Here is a 21,124-nt window from a genome sequence, read left to right as displayed (position 1 = left end):
CTACTCAGCTCTGCCTTGCAGTGCACAGCACCCGGTGCAGCCACTGATAGCACTAGGTGACCGGGAGAGGCCGTGTGCCAATCAAACTCAATTTACAGAAACAGGTGGCAGCTGATTTGGCCTTTGGGGCTGAGTTTCCAAGCCCTAGTCTGGAGGCCCATGTCAGAAGGAGACTCGTGTGTTGGAAAGGACACTGGATGGAAGCTCCTGGAGGCTGGACTCTTGATGTGTGTGAATCTCCGGTTCCTCATCTGTAAAGGGCCCTTCTAGCTTTGAGATCATCGGGTTCTAAGAGGGACTGTCCATACACACTGAGAGCATGACTCACAGCATCACCAGAGCTGCCCCTTGTCAACTGTGGAGCTCTCTGCCAGCAGACTCTGCTCACAAAACACGTCGGTGAGACACAGACCAGTAAAACGTCTATGGGCTGAGAGAAATCCTAGAAGGTTGGCAGATGCTGACTGATTCTCCTGCCCCACCCAGCAAATCCTTCCTGAGGATAATACACAGAAAACAAGCACAGAAAGCAGCAGCTTGCTCATGGTCACACACCATTAGCTGTTCAATAAGAAATAGAACCCAGGACCTTGTCTCACTCCGGCCTGTGTGAACTCTCTCCCAGAAGCACCGGCCATTCCAACTTGTTAAACTCAATAACTGTCCATCTTATCCTTTGGACAATAAACAACACCTTTAAAAACAAGCTGAATGTGGTATTTAAATAGATCTAATTTGCGGTTTGTATTTAAATTGTCAATGACCTCCTGCATTTCCTTTATTGATTATTTTAGTTTTGCCACAAGATAAATACCTAGGTAAACGGTCATAATTTTGCATGTAATCTCTTAATTGTATGGTGTATCTCAATATTAAACAGTGAAAAAATAAAGGATTGATGAGGTAGGATGGATTTTTAATGGACCTGGATTCTTAGATTTACATTTTTACCTGAAGTTTTATATATATATATATATATATATATATATATATATATATATATATTAATATATAGTTTTATATATATAGACACACACATATATAGTTTTATATATATAGACACACACATATAGTTTTATATATATAAATTTACATTTTTACCTGAAGTTTTATATATATATATATATATATATATATATATATATATGAACAAAAACTCCAAGCAAGGTAAGACTATATATATATATATATATTGGAGTTTTTGTTATCTAGAATGACCGCTTTTTCTCAAATCTTCACTTGTCTACATTCGAAGTATTCATCTAAGCCCAGCTAAAAGCCCCCCCCGCTCCGCCCCACGAAGCCTTCCCTGATATGCCTGCTCACACCTCCTGTAGAACTTAATAGGAGTCCTTTGCCGATACCAATTACAGTATTGTACTTACAGCTAACGTGTCTACACTTCTTTAAACACCCATGAGTGCAGTCAAGTGCCTTAAATGCAGGTGTCTGCATGTATAAATCCTAGGGTATCTGAGCAAATTATATCCGAATGGATAAGAATTCGACTTTACTACTTGATCAACATTCCTAATTTGTTTCTACCCATGCCCTGCAGCTGTGGTATTTATCAGAGTGACATTCAACGTCACCTTTATGTCACCTTCATGTCTTTCTGCTCTGTGCTCATTCAAAAGGACGGAGCTTTCTCATCTAACAGCTGCTTTATAGGGATCTGGTAGATTATTGTGGCTGTTTAGTACATAGAAACCACCCAATTAATGTGACCTTCCATAAACAGAATCTATTTTACAAGGATCAGAGCAATCCAAAAAGACACCAGCAGAGCTGGAGTGGAGAGGCAGGGACACCGAAACGACACCAAGAATTGTGATGAGGGTTACAGAATCAGACTAAGTGTGAGATCACAGACTTTTGGAGTTGGCGTTACACTGTAGACTTTCCAATCCCCTCATTCACTGAGAAAAAACAGTGCCAATTAGTTCAGTGAACTTACTCCTGGATTTGGTGGTATTAGTTGATACATACGTCGGGAGATGTTTAAACTGTTGACTATACCATTAGAGCATTCATAATAAATAATTTCAGGGGACTCTATCACACTGCATGAGTTCCTGCATTCCTCCAAAGGGTCTGGGCCCTAGATGATTTAACGTGAATATTGTGATTTCCTAGAGTGACCTAGATTCCCTAAATTTCCTGGATTCCCCTTTCTGTGTGCTGTTAAGGGAGAGGGGGCATCCCTAGTCACCCAGGCTCATCGCTTGGTTGGTACAATATTCCATAGAGCATCGTCCTAATGAGACTACACCTGTTGGCCAACAATTCTAAAGTCTGGGAACAAGAATTTAAAAAAGTAGCACCATTTTTAAGGGACTAATATTTTAAAATTTACAAACCACTAACCAAGGGGAAAATAACTCTGCGAGTCTAAAAACCTTAACTTCCTTTGGTACAGACTTATCTTGGATTCCTAAGAAGGCTGTGGTGAGGACAGTGTCACGGAGGAGGCGGACAAAACCGATTTCAGAGGAAGGCAGCCCCCGCCCGGCGGGCAGCACGACGGACAGCATCCTGCAGACACCCAACCCCTATTTGACCTCTGCTTCTCTGGGGTTCAGCTTCCTCTGTAGTTTCCCCTTTCCAAATGACCCACATAAAACAAACGCAGCGGGAATAAGCTACCTCAACAAGAATTATAAACAAGGAGGAAGTATGTGCAACTGTCCAGGGCTGCCATGCAGACCGTGAGAGACACAACCCAACAAGGTCCTTGCTGAACAGCATGAGGCGGCTCATGTCTATTATTCATGGAACTGTGCTGACCCATCCTCTTCTCCAACTGGGAAATTCTCAGGTTTTGCCTAAGCTCTGCTCCTCCCCCCCCCCCCCCCCCGATCTTTTTTTCAGTTTCCTTTTTCTTTTTATTATTAAAGTAATACTTGTATACACATACAGGTAGAGAGAACAGTAATCCCTACCCCCCCACAGGCATCCATCACCTGGCCACATAGCAATTGGCTCAGGGCTGGCCTTATTTTAGGTAGACTCCGCCCATTCCTCATGCCTGACTCTGTGGGATCATTTTGAATCAAATCCCAGACATAGATCATTTCGTTTTTCATAGTTTTCAAAACACACAAGTCACATTTCTTTGCCATCTTATTTTCTTGATTCAACATTCCTGATGTAAATTCTAACAATAAAATTGAGACAACATTGGAGGTGCATTTGGGGCCAGAGAAAAGTTTGGAAACAACTTAAAGGAGGGACACTGAGTGGAGGCGGAGGTGATTACAGTAAGGAGCCTGTAGGACCCCAGGCAGCTGAGGTGTCAGGAGCACTGCTCCACCCTGGAGTGCAGCTGGCATTTTATCCTGGGGCAGTGGTCCGCAAACTCATTAGTCAACAGAGCCAAATACCAACAGTACAACGATTGAAATTTCTTTTGAGAGCCAAATTTTTTAAACTTAAACTTCTTCTAACGCCACTTCTTCAAAATAGACTCGCCCAGGCTATGGTATTTTGTGGAAGAACCACACTCAAGGGGCCAAAGAGCCGCATGTGGCTTGAGAGCCACAGTTTGCTGACCATGGTCCTGGTGCATTAGCTCATGGAAAAAGAGGTGGAGGAGAAGCAGGAGGAGAAGGAGGAGGAAGAAGGCCGGACCCCTCCCCTCCTTCTTCCATGCATTCCTCCCACCAGTAAACACAAATCACCTTCAGCATCGAGCTACCTCCCTGCTAAGCCTGCCACAATTCCTACCGTCAAAACGTGCCTTCTCTCTGCTTTGCTTCCATAGTACTTAATTATCCAGCACACAGTGAGTGAGTAATAAATAAGTGAATGAATGCTTGTGCACTGAATGACTGGGACATAGAACTTACTTCATTTGGCCTCATATCTTAGTTAGTGCTTTTCCCATCTGTCTCTCCAAGTACATTTTAAATTCCTTGAAGAAAAAATTGTGTCAAATCAGCTCTGTGTCCCCTGCTTCCTAATGTGTTTATCTGCACATAGTCAGCGCTCAACAAATGTCTCGGGAATAGAACGACGCTCTAGGCCAATGGTTGGCAAACTCATTAGCCAACAGAACCAAATATCAACAGCACAACGATTGAAATTTCTTTTGAGAGCCAAATTTTTCAAACTTAAACTTCTTCTAATGCCACTTCTTCAAAACAGACTCTCCCAGGCAATGGTATTTTGTGGAAGAGTCACACTCAAGGGGCCAAAGAGCCGCATGTGGCTTGCGAGCCACAGTTTGCTGACCACGGCTCTAGGCAAAGAGCTAATCTTGCCAAGAGGTTGGAAGATTAAGCTTCTGGACTAACTTCAAGTAAATTAGGGGAAGATGAGCAAAAATGCATGTGTAGATACCTACTGGTTTCTTGTCTTAGGAAACAAATCTGGGCTTGTCATTGTAAAAGAATTCAAGAGTGGTTTCCTCCATCCCAATGACCCAACACCTGCCTCCAACACCACCCTCTTCCCCCTCCCAAGTGAAGGCTGCGCTGAGCTACTGCCCACAGGGTGGATTACAGGCCTGCGCCTGAGACAAAGGTTCTTTATGCTGTGTCTGGTTATTAATTAGCGGCTGGAAACTTCAGGACAGGGCCATTAACATGCTCATAAACCTTTTATTCTAAGTGTTTTCGCTTAGCCATGACTCTGATGTGACTCTCCCTATAAGCGGGATGTAGGACATTTGTTCCTTAACATTTCTGAGGCTCATTAACCACTTGGTCCCAGCAGCTCATTAACTAGCCCATTAGGGATTTCGCCTTATCCAGACAGAAGTCCCTCAGAGCCCTGGAAGGCACCTAATTGGGGATGGTGTGAGGCTGGCTGCAAAGTTCTCAGGAGGGAATGGGCCTCTGTGAGGCATGCCCGAGGCTGACATGGCGGCAGAGGGGAGCACCCGCTTACCTGCTATCCTCCCGATGGGCATGGCGTGCTCCTCGGGCGGGGAGACGGAGACCATGATGTGGTTCATGTACAGGTCTTCCCGATGCGACAGGTTGATGGGTTTCCCCTCCCTGTGCAGCCCGTCCTCGGAGAGCCTGGACTGTTTGAAATCCACGGAGTGCCGGGGGTTCAAGATCAAAGGGTGCATGATGGGGCTGGGCATCAGCTGGATCACGCGTGTGCTCTCCTGCCGGGGGCTGGACGGCTTCTGGTGGGACTCGGAGGACGGCGGGCAGTGATTATTCTCGAGGGGAGACACCGACAGGGGGTAGGACTCCTGGTGGTTGTTTTCCTGGTGGAGCCTTGGTCCCTGGGCCCTCTCGGCCGGGGAGAGGCGGCGGATCATGTTGTCCAGGGGGGAGCGGAGGGGCCGCTGCTCTGGGTCGGGAGACGGCCGGTGATTGGTTGTGATGGGTGACCTAGAGCGGTGCAGCAGTTCAATGGTGGGAGGGTTGTGGTGCACGTTCTCCACAGAAGGCCTCGGGGTCCTCTGGACACAGTTATCTGTGGGGCAGAGGGAGAGACCATCAGAGCCCCCGGTGAGCTGCCAGGGGAGGGACCTCACTGCAGCTCCACGGTGAGCAGGCAGGTGTGCAGTGCAGCTGCTCTCTGCCCAGGATGCTGGGCTGTCCCCCTCCTCCCCTTCCCACCCGCCCCCCCCCCCCCCCCGTTTAGAAAAACTTCAAGTGCACATAGTTAGAATTCTTTCCCTGCCACTAGACAGCTAAGAATGTCTACAAATATTCCATTAATCACCTGCTCGTGGCTTACCAACACGAGGAGGCCAAACTTTCATTCTTTACTTTTGGCTCTGCATGTGGCTTTCAGGGTCCTTAAGGGTTTCTCTCTAGATGCTTTCCCGGACTTACGTTTTCATACGCAAATTTTCATTTTCTCTATCTCCAGGAGTTATGGATATTTAATAATAATAACAATAATAATAATAATAATTAGTAAAGCAATTATTATATCCTAGCTTCTGCATTGTGCTATTGAAAATTTACAATACTCCTAAGTGGCAGCTACTAATTACCTTAATCCGACTTCATAGGTGAAAAAATGGAGGCATAAAGGAGGTAAGCAATTTACCCAAGGTCCCAGAGCCAGTTAAAAGGATTAGAACCAGATTCCAATCAGATTCTAGAACCCATGCATCAATTGCATTATCTACCACTTTTCTATATTACACTTAACCTGCTCTAAGCATGAAGAGTGGGGCTAATGTACAGAATGACAATCTGATTGTACTTGAAAGAACAATTAGGATCACTCTGTTTCTGAGTGCGCAGACCCTACTCACAGGTGCTTAAAGACAGGCAGAGGTCAGTAAAAAGGAGTAACATACCCCCACCCCATCCCACTTGAACTTTCGAGCTGGTCACGTGTGAGCAAGGACAACCCAGAAGTCTACACAGCGCGGCAACAGAAGTATAATAGTTCTGTAGGCTGGGTGGAGAGAGGAGCTAGCATACATTTGGCTTTGAGTCCCTGCTAAGAATAGGAAGGAGATAAATCCGTCTATGAAAATGGAGCTTTCTATAGGGCCCCGCATTCATCCTCAAAAAGTTTTTCTGGCCATATCTATTCCCAGAACGGTCTCATTGGCATAGCTACCAGGAGGCGACTGGCTTAGTAAGTTATAGTATACCTCTGAACAGTGGAGGACTATGTGGCTATAAAATGGAATGAGGAGCATCTCTATATTCTGCTAAGCGCTGGTCTCTAGGCTCTATGGTTAGATAAGCAGAGCAAGAGAAGTATTTATGGCAGGTTACAATTTTTCTTTTTAAAAAAAATATATTTTATTGATCTTACAGAGAGGATGAGAGAGGGATAGAGAGCTAGAAATGTCAATGAGAGAGAAACATCAACCAGCTGCCTCTTACATGCCCTTGACCGGAATTGAACCTGGGACCTCTCAGTCCACAGACCGACGCTCTACCGCTGAGCCAAACTGGTTTTGGCTGTATGTTACAATTTTTCTAACGAAGAAGGGGATTCCAGTTTCAATAATGGCAGAGTAACTTGTATTGAACTAATGTTCCTGCATGTAGAATAGAATCTGGATAGAATACATTTCTAAAAGTTATCTGAAGGTAATGGAAAAAACTGACGGGGATTTCACTCTTAAAAGAAGAGAACTGCACAGGGTGAGATACCAATTTGCAAAGCTTTTGCCAGGAGGATGTCCATGAAATGTGGGGCAGGCAGAAAATGACTCGAAAGTTGCTTGAGGTGTCAGAGATTCAGGTATGGCTGCCAGAATGGCAAAAAATTGAGAGCAAGTCTCATAAAGAGAGCTTCAGAGGGAATATCACTAAATTGGCACATAAAGTTTCCTCAAATCTTTAACGTGTTCTCTGAATAGCACATGTGCTGGGGAAACTCTCGAAGGAGCTCAGTGGAAAGCAACAGCTGGATGATTGAAAGATAAGAGCAGAAATCTCAGCTACTGGCCACTGTGTTGAAGACAGAATTTAGATTTTAAGTTCTATTAAAAAGCTCTGTAAGCATCTCAGGCTGTGTATTAACCCAGAATGGCCACACCTTATGAGTAAGGATAGTGCTCTAGGACAAAGGGCTAAAGGCTAAACTGAAGCAGATCTGTCCTAACTAAATGTAAGATCAAGACTCAACAAATTCCAAGTGATTGGCTAGTCATTTAACTGCCTGTTAGAATAAAAATCAACATCTTTTGGAGGAATCTATCTACCTATCTACCTATCTACCTCCCTATCTATCTATCTATCTATCTATCTATCTACACACACTAGCAAAAGCCTACATGACCATGTGACCACTCGACCACCTGACTGGTAGCTATGATGCGCAATGACCACCAGGGGGCAGACACTCCAACCGGTAGCTATGATGTGCATTGACCACCAGGGGGCAGATGCTCAACACAGGAGCTGCCAAGCTGCAGTGACTTGGCAGCTGCAGTTCTCGGGTGATACACCCTGAATCAGAGAGGAGGGAACCTGATTCTGGGGTGCATCACCTGAGAACTGCCCTCTTGCAAATGGGATCCCTCAGCGGATGTCAGAGAGTGCAGGCCAGGCCGAGAAACCCCCACCTGCCAGAGGGACCTTGCTCGCTCCATATATACCCTTTGAGCCCTGTCGCCACTCCAAGCGGAGAGGGCAGGAGATTGGCTCCAGGGTGTGTCCGGCCCATCTCACCTAGTCCCACCCTGCCGGCCATCTTCTAATTAATTTCCTTTCAATGTGCATGAATCCATGTCCCGGGCACCAGTATAACATAACACAGAGTCTCTACATACTTGCTTGGATTCTGATTCAAACTTAGAAACATTGATGAGATAGTTGGAGAAATGTGAACATTAACAGGATATTTGGTGATACTGAAGATCTATTAGTTTTTAGGCGATGTAATAACTCTGTATGATTTTATAAGAGGTCCTTATCATTTCAGACCTGTGCTGATATATCTACAGATGAAATTATATACCTGGGATTTGCTTTACAATAATCTGGAAGGTGAATCAGAGTGTACCTGGGGCACAGAGGAAACAAGAATAGCCACACGTGACCCTTAAAGCTGGTGATAGGTACATGGTGGTTCACTATACAGTATAATTCTCCCTACTTTTGTATCAGTTTGATATTTGCCACTATAAAAAGGTATTTTGTTGTTTTTTTAAGTGCTTAATCAATCCTGCAATGATACAGGTTGGGATGACAAGTACTAACTTTGTCACTTGAACCCAAATGCAAATAAACACTTTCAAGGTTCTGGCTGGACCCATGGTATTGACTTTAATAGCTGAGATTATTAGTATGATATAAATGACCTGTAATCTTTTGGGGATGATTCTTTTCATAGCTAATATGGATCGCGATTCTGCTAGCCATGAACACTTGTCATTTGTCACAGAATACGGCCATTGTGAGCAAGTATTTAAGATCGCTGCATTTTGAAGTTTCATATCTTTCCTTCTAAATGCCATTTACAGAATGTCTGCCTTTCCTTAAAAGCTTATTAAGGTTTTAAAAATACTTAAGGATGATGAAGGCCATGTGTTGAAAAATCCTATTTCCTGAATCCATTTCCCGTCTTACAAATTGCAAAATGACACAGGCACTGGCCAGTAGTCTGGTTACCTACAAGCTTCCTTTGATGTCCCGGGCTTCAAGGCTCAGCGTATGGGTGTGCACGCAGGGCAAGCCTTAGGAAGTCTGGGAGGACTATGAGAGGAAGAGCTTTCATGCCAAGGGTAAAAGAGGAACTGATGTAATGTCCTGGAGAGATTTCACTCTCCGTTCCTGCCCAGATCGCTGGGAACAATAAAGGAGGGAGATAGTGCTCTGGATAATCAACTCAAATTTTACTTTTGACTCAGGATCTGGCAGGAACCGGACTTGGTGGAGCATGATTTATTTCTCTCCCTGCACACACCACTCAGAGAGGAAGTACTTGATGAAGTTGATAACATTAATGGTAGAGAACTGGATCCGAGGGTTTAAACTCCAGGCAACGAACGGGTGGCCTGGGCGCAGCCACTGTCAAGGCTGAGAGGCCTGCAACGAGGTCTTCCAAGCTTTTGTTTCAGTTTGCAAAGCACGCACCCACGGATGGAGAGGGCGACGGCGTTCCTGCCCTCCTGCCCGCGGCCTCTGTTATTATAAGTTGGCAGCGGGCTATGGAAACTTAGGAGACCAGAGCCGGCAGGCAGAGAAGCTCCGGACACAGGAAATGCACCGAGCGGACAGTGGGTGCATTAAATCCCCCAGATGTAGGAGTCTTCTGTCTAAAACAAGAAGATTTTTTTTTTTGGTCTGGCCTTGATGTCTGGGTTTGTTCTTGGTGAACTGCCCATCTGGAAAACTGGGAAATTATCCACATTGCCCTCTGTCTGAAGGTCTTGATATGGGAGGGAAATGCATGAGGAAGAGGGAGAGAAAGCCACACATAATTAGTGTGGGCGTGGAAGGAAGAGGGAAGGGGGAAAAAGACCAAGGACTGGTAGAGAACCCATCTGGTTGAAAGTGCTTTCTGATCCCAAACCTTTCTCTTTGTACCAGTAGACAGATATAATCCCTTCTCACTACCAAACAGCCCAAAATATGATGATTACAAAATCAACATAGAAGTAAATATGATGATTACAAAAAAAAAAAAAAAAAAATGTCTGATTTCTTTTCTCTTTTTTTAGGGGGGGTTGTTTGTTAATCCTCATTTGAGGATATTTTTTTCCATTGATTTTCAGAGAGTGGAAGGGAGGAGAGACAGAGAGAGAGAGAAACATCAATGTTTAGTCAATTGGTTGCCTCCCCCATGTGCCTTGACCAGGACTGGAGATTGAGCTTGCAACTAAGGAAGGTGCCCTTGATCGGAATCGAACCCAGGACCCTTTAGTCTAAGGGCTGATGCTCCAACCCCTAGGGCTCTCCTCTTTCTTTTTACCTATTAGAAAAGTTTCTCTATTTAAAATTCACTAAAAGTTGAGCCAATTTAATTATGTTATATAAATAATGAATACTGGTAAACCTAAAAAAAAAAACAACAAAAAAAAAACCAGAACAAAAACAAATTGCCTTTGGTTAAAGTCGTGGGTTTTGACTGGAAAATCTCCAGAGTAGAACAAAGGCTAAGATCAAGTTTATACCTCACACACAGGATCATAAGTCCACCAGCACACTTTCCCCGAGGCCATGGATGATGATAAGAAGTTAGGGAGATGCAAATCAACAGGTCCGGCAGGTCAGCCTCCCTCATCAGCCTCAGTCTCCCGTTCCACATTCTTTCAGAAGGGACCATTCCCAGAACAATTTTGTAAAAGATTCATGGGAACCATAAAGAGCTATATGGAGACTAAAGGGTCTAGGGCTTGAGGTAGAACTCAAAACACATTTCGTGTACACACTTAGGCGCTGTAACACCTGTTACGGGTTGAACTGTGCTTCCCCCACACAAAGAAAATTCATATTCTGAAGTCCCAATCCCAGTATCTCAGAATGTGACTTTGTTGGAAATGGGTCATTGCAGGTGTAATTAGTTAAGGTAAGGTCATAGGGTGGGGCCCTAATCTGATGTGACTGGTGTCCTTATGAAAAGGGGAATGTGGACACACAGACACACACACACACTGCATGATGTTGTCCCACAGTGATTAGAAAACTATAAGTTGAATCAAAGAATCTTGTGTGATGTCAAGTATATTTCAAGTAGTGTCTTAGATGCAGAATATACAAAGAGTAAGAAAACGTGGCCCTTACTCTCAGAATATAATAATTTAAAAGACACATAAAAATACACACCCATCGCTTAAACCGGTTTGGATCCCAGTGAGACTAGAGACGAGGGAATGTTTTTCACAACAACCAGTGGGTAGAGTGTTGGCCTGTGGACTGAAAAGTCCCAGGTTTGATTCCGGTAAAGGGCATGTACTTTGGCTGCGGGCACATCCCCAGTAGGGGGTGTGAAGAGGCAACTGATTGATGTTTCTCTCTCATTGATGTTTCTAACTCTCGATCCCTCTCCCTTCCTCTCTGTAAAAAATCAATAAAATATATATTTTTTAAAAATACACACACATCAACAGACTGCAGGTGCTGAACAGAGTGAATGCACATGGGGAGTATGCCATGTGAAGATGAAGCCAAGGATTGCCAGCAAACCACCAGAAGTCAGAAGACGGGTGCATGACAGAGTCTCCCTCACGGTCCAGTTCTGCCCACACCTCCTTGATCTTGGACTTTCAGCCTCCAGAACTGTGAGATAATAAATCCATGTTGTTTAAATCAATTATCTGTGGTTCTTTGTTATGGTAGCCCTAGAAAACCAATACAGCCCTCATCCCCTACTCCTTTCCAGAGAGTTTCAGCTGAGGCTTTCCACTGACCCTTTGCCTGCCCATTTCAGTCTATTCATCTCAATAAGCTGCCAGTGCTACTGAATACCCGAGACTATTTTATAAGCATTTGGTGAAAGGAACCGAAAGAAGCAACATAGGTAACTTGCAGGACTCAGGTTTCAATTTCATGATTGTGGGTGGAAGGCCTTCGAACAGGCCACCTCTGCCAGGGGCTCAGCACAGAGGGCAGAAGCAGGTCTGTGAGCTGTGGAGGTGCTCTGGGCCATATGCTGCTGCTTTTGCCCTTTGCAGGCAGGTGGTGTAGACTGCAAGCATGTCCAACACGCAGCTGGCAGGCCGCTGACTATGAGTTTGACAGGCTTGGTAGTGGAAGGAGTCTCCCTCGGTCTCAATAAAGCGCCACAAAAGACGTAAATGAGGAGATCAAGGGATCAGATTTCAAACGAGTCTGTTAGACCTGTGGGTGTACACCTTGTAAATCATTTACAGGGATGGGGTCAGGGTGGCACACAGATAAGGCAGAGGAGGGCTGGAAAGAGGAAAGAACAAGATAACGTCAAATGCGGCCCTCCTTCTCAGGAAGTGAACCCGCAAGGCTCCGGGTGCCCTTATCTAAAACCATCAGATGACATTTCCCTAGTGGTAAGAGGAAGTTTCTTGAAGACTTCCAGACCACCTTGTGAGAGTTATTCATGCATCTGAGGGATCACCTGTCCCCTAAAACTTGTGGCTGAAGAGAGCCAGCTAGCCCTGGGGCAAAGACCAGCCTCTATGATACCATTGCAGGATGCCAGAGGAGGCAGGGAAGGGAGTGGGTCCTCCCTGAAGTAGGCTGAGCCTAGACCATTGGCAAGAGGCTCTCTGCACCACTCAGGGGCTCCACACTTCCCCATCGCAATCCAGTGCTGCATCAGGGATAAAGGTCAGAGAGTAAAAGGTCATGCTGCCCTAGACCCTGAGATATAGGAAGCAAAGCAGGGAAAAGGAGTTAGGCAAGAGGGGAATTCGGCCTGGTAAGGGGAAAAAAATGCTGTGAGCTGGTTCCCCGGGGAATGACAGGAAGTCAAGATCTGGGCCTGTTCTTCCTCTGGTGGAACCTCATGACCTCCTGTCAGATCCCAGAATCCCAGAATTGAAAGGAGGAGCATAAAAAGGTTCCTCTTAGAGCTCTTACGTGTGAGAGGAGACCAAGGAGATCAACAGGCCCCGAGGGGTCAGAGGACCTACCATGTGCCAGGGACTGTGACATCACAGAGTACACGCAGAACTCATTCTCAAAGTGGGCTGTGTCCTGAAAGCAATGAAGGCTGGGACTTCAAATGTATTTTACCCTAGAAATAATATTACACACGGTGCCTGGATAATCCATGAAGGGATTCTAGGAGAATGGCCTGGGTAGGGAAAAGGCCCTTCTTAGGTCTGGAATGCACAAATGCGGTGTAAACATCAAACAGCCAACCACTGCACAACACTGTGAATATGCTTAACACTACTGAACACTTACACGTGGTTAAGATGGTAAGCGTTATGTATATTTTATCACAACTACAATTTTAAGTTTAAAAAAGAAAAGAGAAAACCCAATCAAATAGTGGCAAAAAAATGTCAAATCATGGTAACGAGTAGCATTTATTGAATGCCTGCTATGTGATAGATGCTGTTCTAAGAACATTTTCCATACTAACTCGATCCTTTCTTTCTTTTCTTTTCTTTTTTTTTTAATATATTTTATTGATTTTATACAGAGAGGAAGGGAGAGAGATAGTTAGAAACATTGATGAGAGAGTCATCGATCAGCTGCCTCTTGCACACCCCCCACCGGGGATATGCCCGCAACCAAGGTACATGCCCTTGACCGGAATCCAACCCGGGACCCTTCAGTCCCCAAGCCGATGCTCTATCCATTGAGCCAAACCGGTCCCAGCTCGATCCTTTCTTATATCAATCATATTTGCTAGGTGTATTTTCCTTATTTTACAGATGGAAACTAAGACACCAGGAAGCTGTGTAACTTGCCTGAAGTCTCCCCGCTGGTAAACTGGGGGCTGAGATCTGAGCAGCTGGTCAGGATCCAGAGTGCAGACACACGGTGATGCTCTCTGGCTCCACCACAGTTAACACGGATTACAGAGTCGCCAGACCCCAGCCAACAGCCTCCTTGACACTTCAGTCAACACGATCCCAGCGAGACTAGAGACGCGGGGATGCTTTTCGCAACCACCAGTAATAGGATGTGGCCCGAGCAGCTAAAGGCCTCACGTGCCCTGCTGCCCACTCGGCAGCTGTCCGGAGGGGCTGGCTCCCCAGGGCTCAGCAGCTCTCCAGCTCTCGGAAGCCAGTGCCTGACTCGGAGCCCACATTCCTCACAGGCCGGGGATGTTCCCTGGGCTAAGTCCATTCATCCTGAGGCATCGGTGCTCTCTATGGGTTAATGCATCCAAGTTAGTCTGCGTTTTTCATATCATGAACTGAGGACTTTCACTGGCGTCTCAAAAGTTATCTTTGACTTTTTATTTTTACTTAGATTTGGCAGTTTCAAGTACTATGAAGCAGAGAATGTATAAGCACACGTGCTGGGACTGGCCACAAGGTACCCAGCTAGGCGACCTGACCTGGCATCCTAATCTCTTCACGTCCAATCATTTGTTCCATGTTTAGAGTGCTTGCAAAACAACAACAACAACAACAATAATAATAAAGAATGAGAACATTATTTTTGTGGCTCAGTCATGCTGCAGATGAGTGCAGGTATTGGAGGCGTGTGGGCCTGGGGTTAAGTCTTAGCTTTGCTTCTTTGCAGTCACTTTACTGCTCTAGCCTCGATTTCCTCATCTGTAAAATGGGAATAATACTACCTTCTTGAAAGGCTGAGTGTGAAGATTAAATGATTTAAACATGGAATAGCTTCGAACAGGGTCTGACATGCAAAAAAGGACCCAATAAATGATAGCTTTTATTTTGTTATTATAAAGCAGTTTCATATACCTCATCTTCTTTAATTATTTCATTAAACTTGTTTAAGATTTCCTTCCTCCAGAACAGTCTTTGGGCACTTGGGTCTGGTGGCTGGTGGAGGGGGAGAGGTAATGTTTCCATTAATAAAGCAACCCCATAAATAAAACTTCTGTGGGCCATCCCAGAATGTGGGCCACCCACGCTGCCGCCATCAAAGACATGATTTCTCTCCTCTCTTCCCCTGTGTGGTGGTAAGAACTGAGAAAACAGTATTTTGACACTTGACTTTTCTCATCTTCACTTCCACTTTCCATGTCCACCTGGGGGCAAAAAGCTGTCCCAGAACACAACTGTCACCTTAAAACTGCCTGCCCTGCTGCAGAAACAATCACAGCCCTGCACGTGCAAATATTTTCAAATGAAAGTGACTAAGAATCACCTCCCAGTCTCTTAGATGGGGCATAAAAAAGGGTGGAACGGAAGGGATGAAACTACAGGGGGGCCCCCCAAAGAGATGGTGGAAGAAGAACATTAAAGAAACATAGACATTTCCCTACCGGTGGCTCAACTGGTTGGAGCGTCATCCGTACACGAAAAGGTTGAGGGTTCGATTCCTGGTCAGGGCACATACCTAGGTTGTGGGTTCAATCCCCAATCAGGATGCATACAGGTAGTAGCCAACTGAAGTCTCTCTCTCTCTCTCTCTCACACACACACCTAGGTTGTGGGTTCAATCCCCAATCAGGATGCATACAGGTGGTAGCCAATTGAAGTCTCTCTCTCTCTCTCTCTCTCTCTCTCTTCCCTCCCTCCCTCCCTTTTTCCTCCCTCCCTTCCTTTCTCTCTAGAATAAATGAAAACATCCTTAGGTGAGGATTAAAAGAATAAGCATAGATCTCATTCCTTCTCCCTAGAGACTTGTGCATGTCCAGGCCAACATCATTTGCTGGTCTGAAATTTCTAAAGATGTTTTGCCTCCTGGTTTTGGTAAAAGAAGTAGTATCATTGTTTATTTTGTCTTCGTCCTACGTAACTATCTAATTCATATTATGCAGATTGAATGGGTCACAACAATAAAAGAAAAGGAATCCAGAAGAGATATTTAGCTATTTCTGAGCAACACCGGGCAGGACACTGCTAGGATTTTCTAGATTTTAGTTGTCCTTTACCCTGAAGATAGGGAACACACCCTATTCATCTTCATAGCACCCAGTGAGGCTCACACCGTGGAGAGAATGTGAGGAGTTGAGAGCTGAAAGATCTGAGATCATTTAGTCTAATCTCCTATCTTACAACTGAGGGCCAAAAAAAAAAAAAAGAGAGAGAGAGAGAGAGAGAAACGTAGCCCTTACGATTGTTCTGGAAGAATATGGGTTAGAACCTGGTTGCCTGACTTCCAACATCATTCTTCAGAAATTTTTATCTCAGCTGACCATGTGTCCCAGTTTGTCAAAATGATTCTGGCTTATACCTATTGCCTTTGCTTACTTGTTAGAATCCCATTTCGTTGTCATAAAATGCCTCAGTAGGAATGAAAATTTATAAGGTTACCCGATAATATAATATTGCACTCCCGTCCCATAAACAAATAAGGAAAAAGAGTGGGATGCAGGTTCTCCTACACTTAGGTAGTGATCTGAGGATTGCTTTGCCCAACACAGGACAATTTCAGAACAGACATAAAGAAGACAAGTGTTTAAAAAAAAAGTTTGAATTAGTAAGATCACCTTCCTCTCCTGTCAGAGCCTGGAGGGGGCCTCTGAGCTAACACCAGCCTCCTAGCTTATGAGACTGCAATGTGGCTGCTGGGAGGGTGTGTGTGTGTGTGTGTGTGTGTGTGTGTGTGTGTGACAGGATTTCAATGCAATGTACCCGGATGGGATATTTGCAGGGAACTGCTGCTGGATTAAAAAAGAAACCTTTGTGTTAGGAGATAAATTCCCAGTATGCCATGAATGTGCAAACTGGGTAAGGTGGTGGCAGGGATGAGGTGAAGCACAGGGGTGCTGAATGAAGCTTTGTGATTGCACATCACTCTGCACAACACCCCTCCCCCCTCCCCGGAGCCAGCCTATCCGGAGGCTGAGCTGAGCCCCCGTCTGAAACACTGGTTCCCCTTCCATTCTGTTACATCTCTCTGCGCCAAGTCAGGAGCTACACACTTTCACATGGCACTGTACCCCAAGAAGTAAGATAAATCCCTGGGCACACAATATTTGCTATGCTTAATTTCACTTTACAGAACTACTTGTTCTCGGGGGCCAGATCTCTCTGTGTGTTAACATATGCCCATATTAATGTGCTACTAGTCACAAGTAAATATCACAGTATTGATTCCAGAGAAAGTTCCCGTCGAGCTGGATATTTCTTCTTGCTGGTGGAGGAGAGAGGAAAAGGGGTGGGAGGCGGGTGGGGGCAGAGAACTCTAGTCGGTTCTTTCTCCTTCGTGACCAAGGGCACTGATGGATCTGGAAGTCTGGGGGCAGCAGCCTCTTCCTCTCGCCTCTTCTCATCTGCTAACACCTGATAAAGACCTAAGCTTCTTTTCCTGTGTGAACCCCTGTCCATCGGAGAGCATGCCCTCCGTCTGTCCGGGCGGAGGAGCGGGTATGTACTCCCAGCTCTTGCTTCCTGGCTGATAGCTTGAAGGAGTGGTCTCAGAACACAGTCCTTTCCAGAGCAGGGTCTGCAGCAGAGCTAACTGGCTCACAGGGCGAGGAGACCCTTGACCTTGGCCTCATTAGCTCCATTCTTTTACCTACTGAGCTCATCCCTACCACCACCACACTTGAGAGCACAGCTCATTAAAGCGTAGGAGGGGCACATCTGTATTTACTGGGTTTGACAGTAGCTCTGAGAGTAAGCCAGCTTTCTCTATTGATTAGCTCCTGCAAATGAGAACAATGACAAGCACACCTACTTATGAGTCAAATCAGGCCACGGGGAGAGGCGGAAGGATTTGTGATGAGGTCAGACCATCAGTCTCCAATCACATTTGGGGAATAAAAAAAAAAGGAATAGAAATTCCAAATGGGATTTTTTTTTTAAGTAATGAGAAAAAGATGGGGGGGGGGGGGCGCGGAACACTCATCACACGCCCTTTGTATCTGAAGAGGCAGGCAAGGTAATATAATTCTCGCCTTAATGTCAAGCTTCAGTAAACCCACCTCCTGGTTACCATGCAGGCGGAAATGTACATGCAGGAAGAGCAGAAGAACGAAGAAACCCAACTGGGGGTGGGGCCAGCCGCTAAATTTAGCAAGGGTAAAAGTAGAGGAAGGAAGGATGAGAGAGACATCACAAAGCCAGGGACCTGCTGGGAAGCACTTGGCACAAGGAAGAGGTGAGGAGAAGCCCGGAGTCAGGCTCTCTTCTGTGAAGTGCTAATGAAGAAAACAACTCCCCGTGTTTTTAATTTGCCAATAACAGAACAAAGACATTAGCCCTGCTCCTGGGGGTGATCTAGCAATGTAAGAAAATGCCCTGAGGGACCAGGTTTTAGTCCCCCAGTAATCTGGTCCATGTGAAAAGTATTGCTTTGCGTCCCCACATCTGTTGTCCAACCCATCCGGGCAGGAGGGCTCCACAGAGACACTGAGCATCGCCGTACAATGGAATGGTGCACAAAGTAAGATTTTTATACCTATTTCCATGCCCATATGCCTGCTTTTTTTTTTTCTTTTTTTTTCCTTTTTTTTAAGATTTTAAAAATTGCTTTTTAGAGAGAGAGAAAGAGAGAGGGAAAGAGAGAAAAACATTGATGTGAGAGTGTAGCAACAATTGGCTGCGACTTGTACGCCCCCGACCAGGGATTGAGCCCACAACCTGGGCATGTGCCCTGGCCAGGAATGGAACCAGCAATCTTTCAATGTATGGGATGACATTCAACCACCTGAGCGACAGCGGCCAGGGACCCCTATGCCTGCTTTGGACTATGTCCAGGGTCACAGTGCATGTCTGGTTTTCTGTTCTGTTTTCTACCGATGATTTCGGTGATGGGTGTGACTCACAGGAGAGCAGCACCTGGGGCAGCTGCAATAGCACTTACACTGAGCACACTGTAAGACACCACCTCTGGTGCATGAAGAAGACCCCCCTGCTCCCCCACAGAGTTCACAGGGTTTGGGTCTTTTTTCATCCTCCAGCTTTCATTCCCCTCTGCTCACACATCTTCAGTGATTCCCCCTAACTGTCTGTCCTCCATCCAAATCCTCCACATCCTACTTCCAACCTGACCTCCTTGGAGTAGCTCTACCAAGGTCAAGTGTGGATCATTGTGGAAGCAGGCCGATGGCTCACAGGGTTGTATTTAGTTTATTCTCTCTATTTGGGGTATGTTTAAGATTCCTCACGAGAAAAGGTTGTGGGGAGGTGAGGAGGAGGGAAGATAAGCTGTACAACCCAATTCCTCTGACTACTTTCTGTCCTATGCCATTCTCTCTGCTTGGAATGTTCTCCACATCATCCCTGCTTATCTGAATCTGGCTGGATCACCAAGGAACCCCCCAGAGCCGCCTCGTGCATGGAGCTGACCTGCTGCTGGTACCGGACATATCTCCCCTCCCACCACCTCTTTATGATGCCTACTGTGACATGTGCATATCTTGCTCCTTTCTTCACCGAGTTGCATAGAGCCTAGAGCAGTGGTTGGCAAACTGCAACTCTCGAGCCAAGTGCGGCTCTTTGGTCCCTTGATTTTTTAGCAAAGGCCAGCTTAGGAGTACCTTAAGTTAACAACAATGTACCTACCTATATAGTTTAAGTTTAAAAAATTTGGCTCTCAAGAGAAATTTCAATCGTTGTACTGTTGATACTTTGCTCTGTTGACGAATGAGTTTGCCGACCACTGGCCTAGAGTCCATCTCAATCACCTTGGCCTTTCCCCCCAGGATCTCATACAAAGTAAGCACTCAATCATGGGTTTGTTGAATGAAAAAGTGAACCACACAAAAAAGAACCACTCATCAAATTAACAATGAGATCTCTTGGATCTGTCTAAGCCTCGGGCAAGGAAAGACAAGCCTCCTCAGGTACCTTCCTCGTGGTTCTGGTGCAGTATGACTTCCGGCTGGGTGTGGATCGAGTTTCCGGGGTGGAAGAAAGGTGAAAAGAGAATCCGAGGTTTCCTCTGCTTCAGAATATGCTGAAGGAGTTCATAGAGCACATCCCCTGGAAAGAGAGAGGAAAGAGAAGTACAGAAATGGGAATATTTTATTCACTGCTCACTGAGCTTTGGCGGTACGCGTGGCCCTGTCCTGAGTTCACCACATCCTGTGAGTAGGACAGGCTCGCTTCCCACCCTCCCAGGGCACAGGGGACACTTGGGATGTGCCGCTTGGAACTCTGAAGGTCAGAGCATGTGATTTTTTTAACAGAACTTTTCAATTATGAAATATACCAAAAAACGTTTTATAAAATGCCGAAAACCAGGAAGAACAAAAGCCACCCATAATTTCATCATGAAGAGGAAAGCCCCATCCCCTACCTAGAGTTATAAATTAGAATCGAGCATATCATAGTTTAGTGTCCCTTTTTCCCTCCCACATTATTGAACTGTTCCAGTAGCTGCATAATGGCTGCTTCACAGACTTTATTTGAAATTTAAATTGTCCTAATTTATTGCTATTCCTTTTGTGAAAACATTCTTTCCACATCCATCTTTGCTTGCATTTCAGATAATTCAAAGATTTAGAAAGTCACTGAGTATGAAAAGTTTTAATATCCCTATGACAACTCAGAGATTCTTCATAGAAATTATCCCCTCTTCCCCAAGAAAAAAAACACACACAACACACCAAAAAACAAAATACTACACAAACATACATAATGCCCATGCTTTTCTACCCACCCCAATCCCAGGTAGAAAGAGAATATGAAAAAAAAAATCACTATCTGGTCACGGCTGCTAAGTACAGAAGAGATTGTATAGAGCAGTGTTTTTCAACCTTTTTTGGGCAAAGGCACACTTGTTTCATGAAAAAAATCACGAGGCACACCACCATTAGAAAATGTTAAAAAATTTAACTCTGTGCCTATATTGACTATATATAAAGTAATTCTCTTGAATAGGAATCAAATAAACACAAAGAAAGTATTTTATAATTACTTTATTATGAAATATTAAGTAAACAAAATAGTGAAAAATTATAAAATTCTTGTCTTGTCTGCACCTACGGCACACCAGGCAACATCTCACGGCACACTAGTGTGCCGCGGAACAGCGGTTGAAAAACGCTGGTATAGAGAGCAATGGTTGGCAAACTCATTAGTCAACAGAGACAAATATCAACAGTAGAACGATTGAAATTTCTTTTGAGAGCCAAAAAACAACTTCTGCAAATGGGCCACGGAGTTTCAATCACACTGTATGTGCACTCCTGCACGTGGTATTTTGTGGAAAAG

General features: G+C 45.0%; 1 protein-coding gene across 4 annotated transcripts in view; it reads right to left on the bottom strand.

Annotated features, from left to right (window-relative positions):
• The window catches only part of ETV6 (ETS variant transcription factor 6), a 222,383-nt gene that overhangs the window by 16,154 nt on the left and 185,105 nt on the right, over nucleotides 1-21,124 (bottom strand). For all 4 annotated transcript variants that reach the window (XM_036457844.2, XM_036457845.2, XM_036457841.2 and 1 more), the window contains 2 exons: nucleotides 19,757-19,891; nucleotides 4,891-5,433 (listed from right to left, as the gene is read on the bottom strand). In XM_036457844.2, the coding sequence (XP_036313737.1) occupies nucleotides 4,891-5,433; nucleotides 19,757-19,891 (678 nt within the window). The remainder of the gene's footprint in view (nucleotides 1-4,890; nucleotides 5,434-19,756; nucleotides 19,892-21,124) is intronic.

The sequence above is a fragment of the Pipistrellus kuhlii genome, unplaced genomic scaffold, assembly GCF_014108245.1.
Source record: "Pipistrellus kuhlii isolate mPipKuh1 unplaced genomic scaffold, mPipKuh1.p scaffold_m20_p_3, whole genome shotgun sequence".
Classification (NCBI taxonomy): domain Eukaryota; kingdom Metazoa; phylum Chordata; class Mammalia; order Chiroptera; family Vespertilionidae; genus Pipistrellus; species Pipistrellus kuhlii.
The sequence above is the reverse complement of the archived record's forward strand: the minus strand, read 5'-3'. Positions and strand labels throughout refer to the sequence as shown.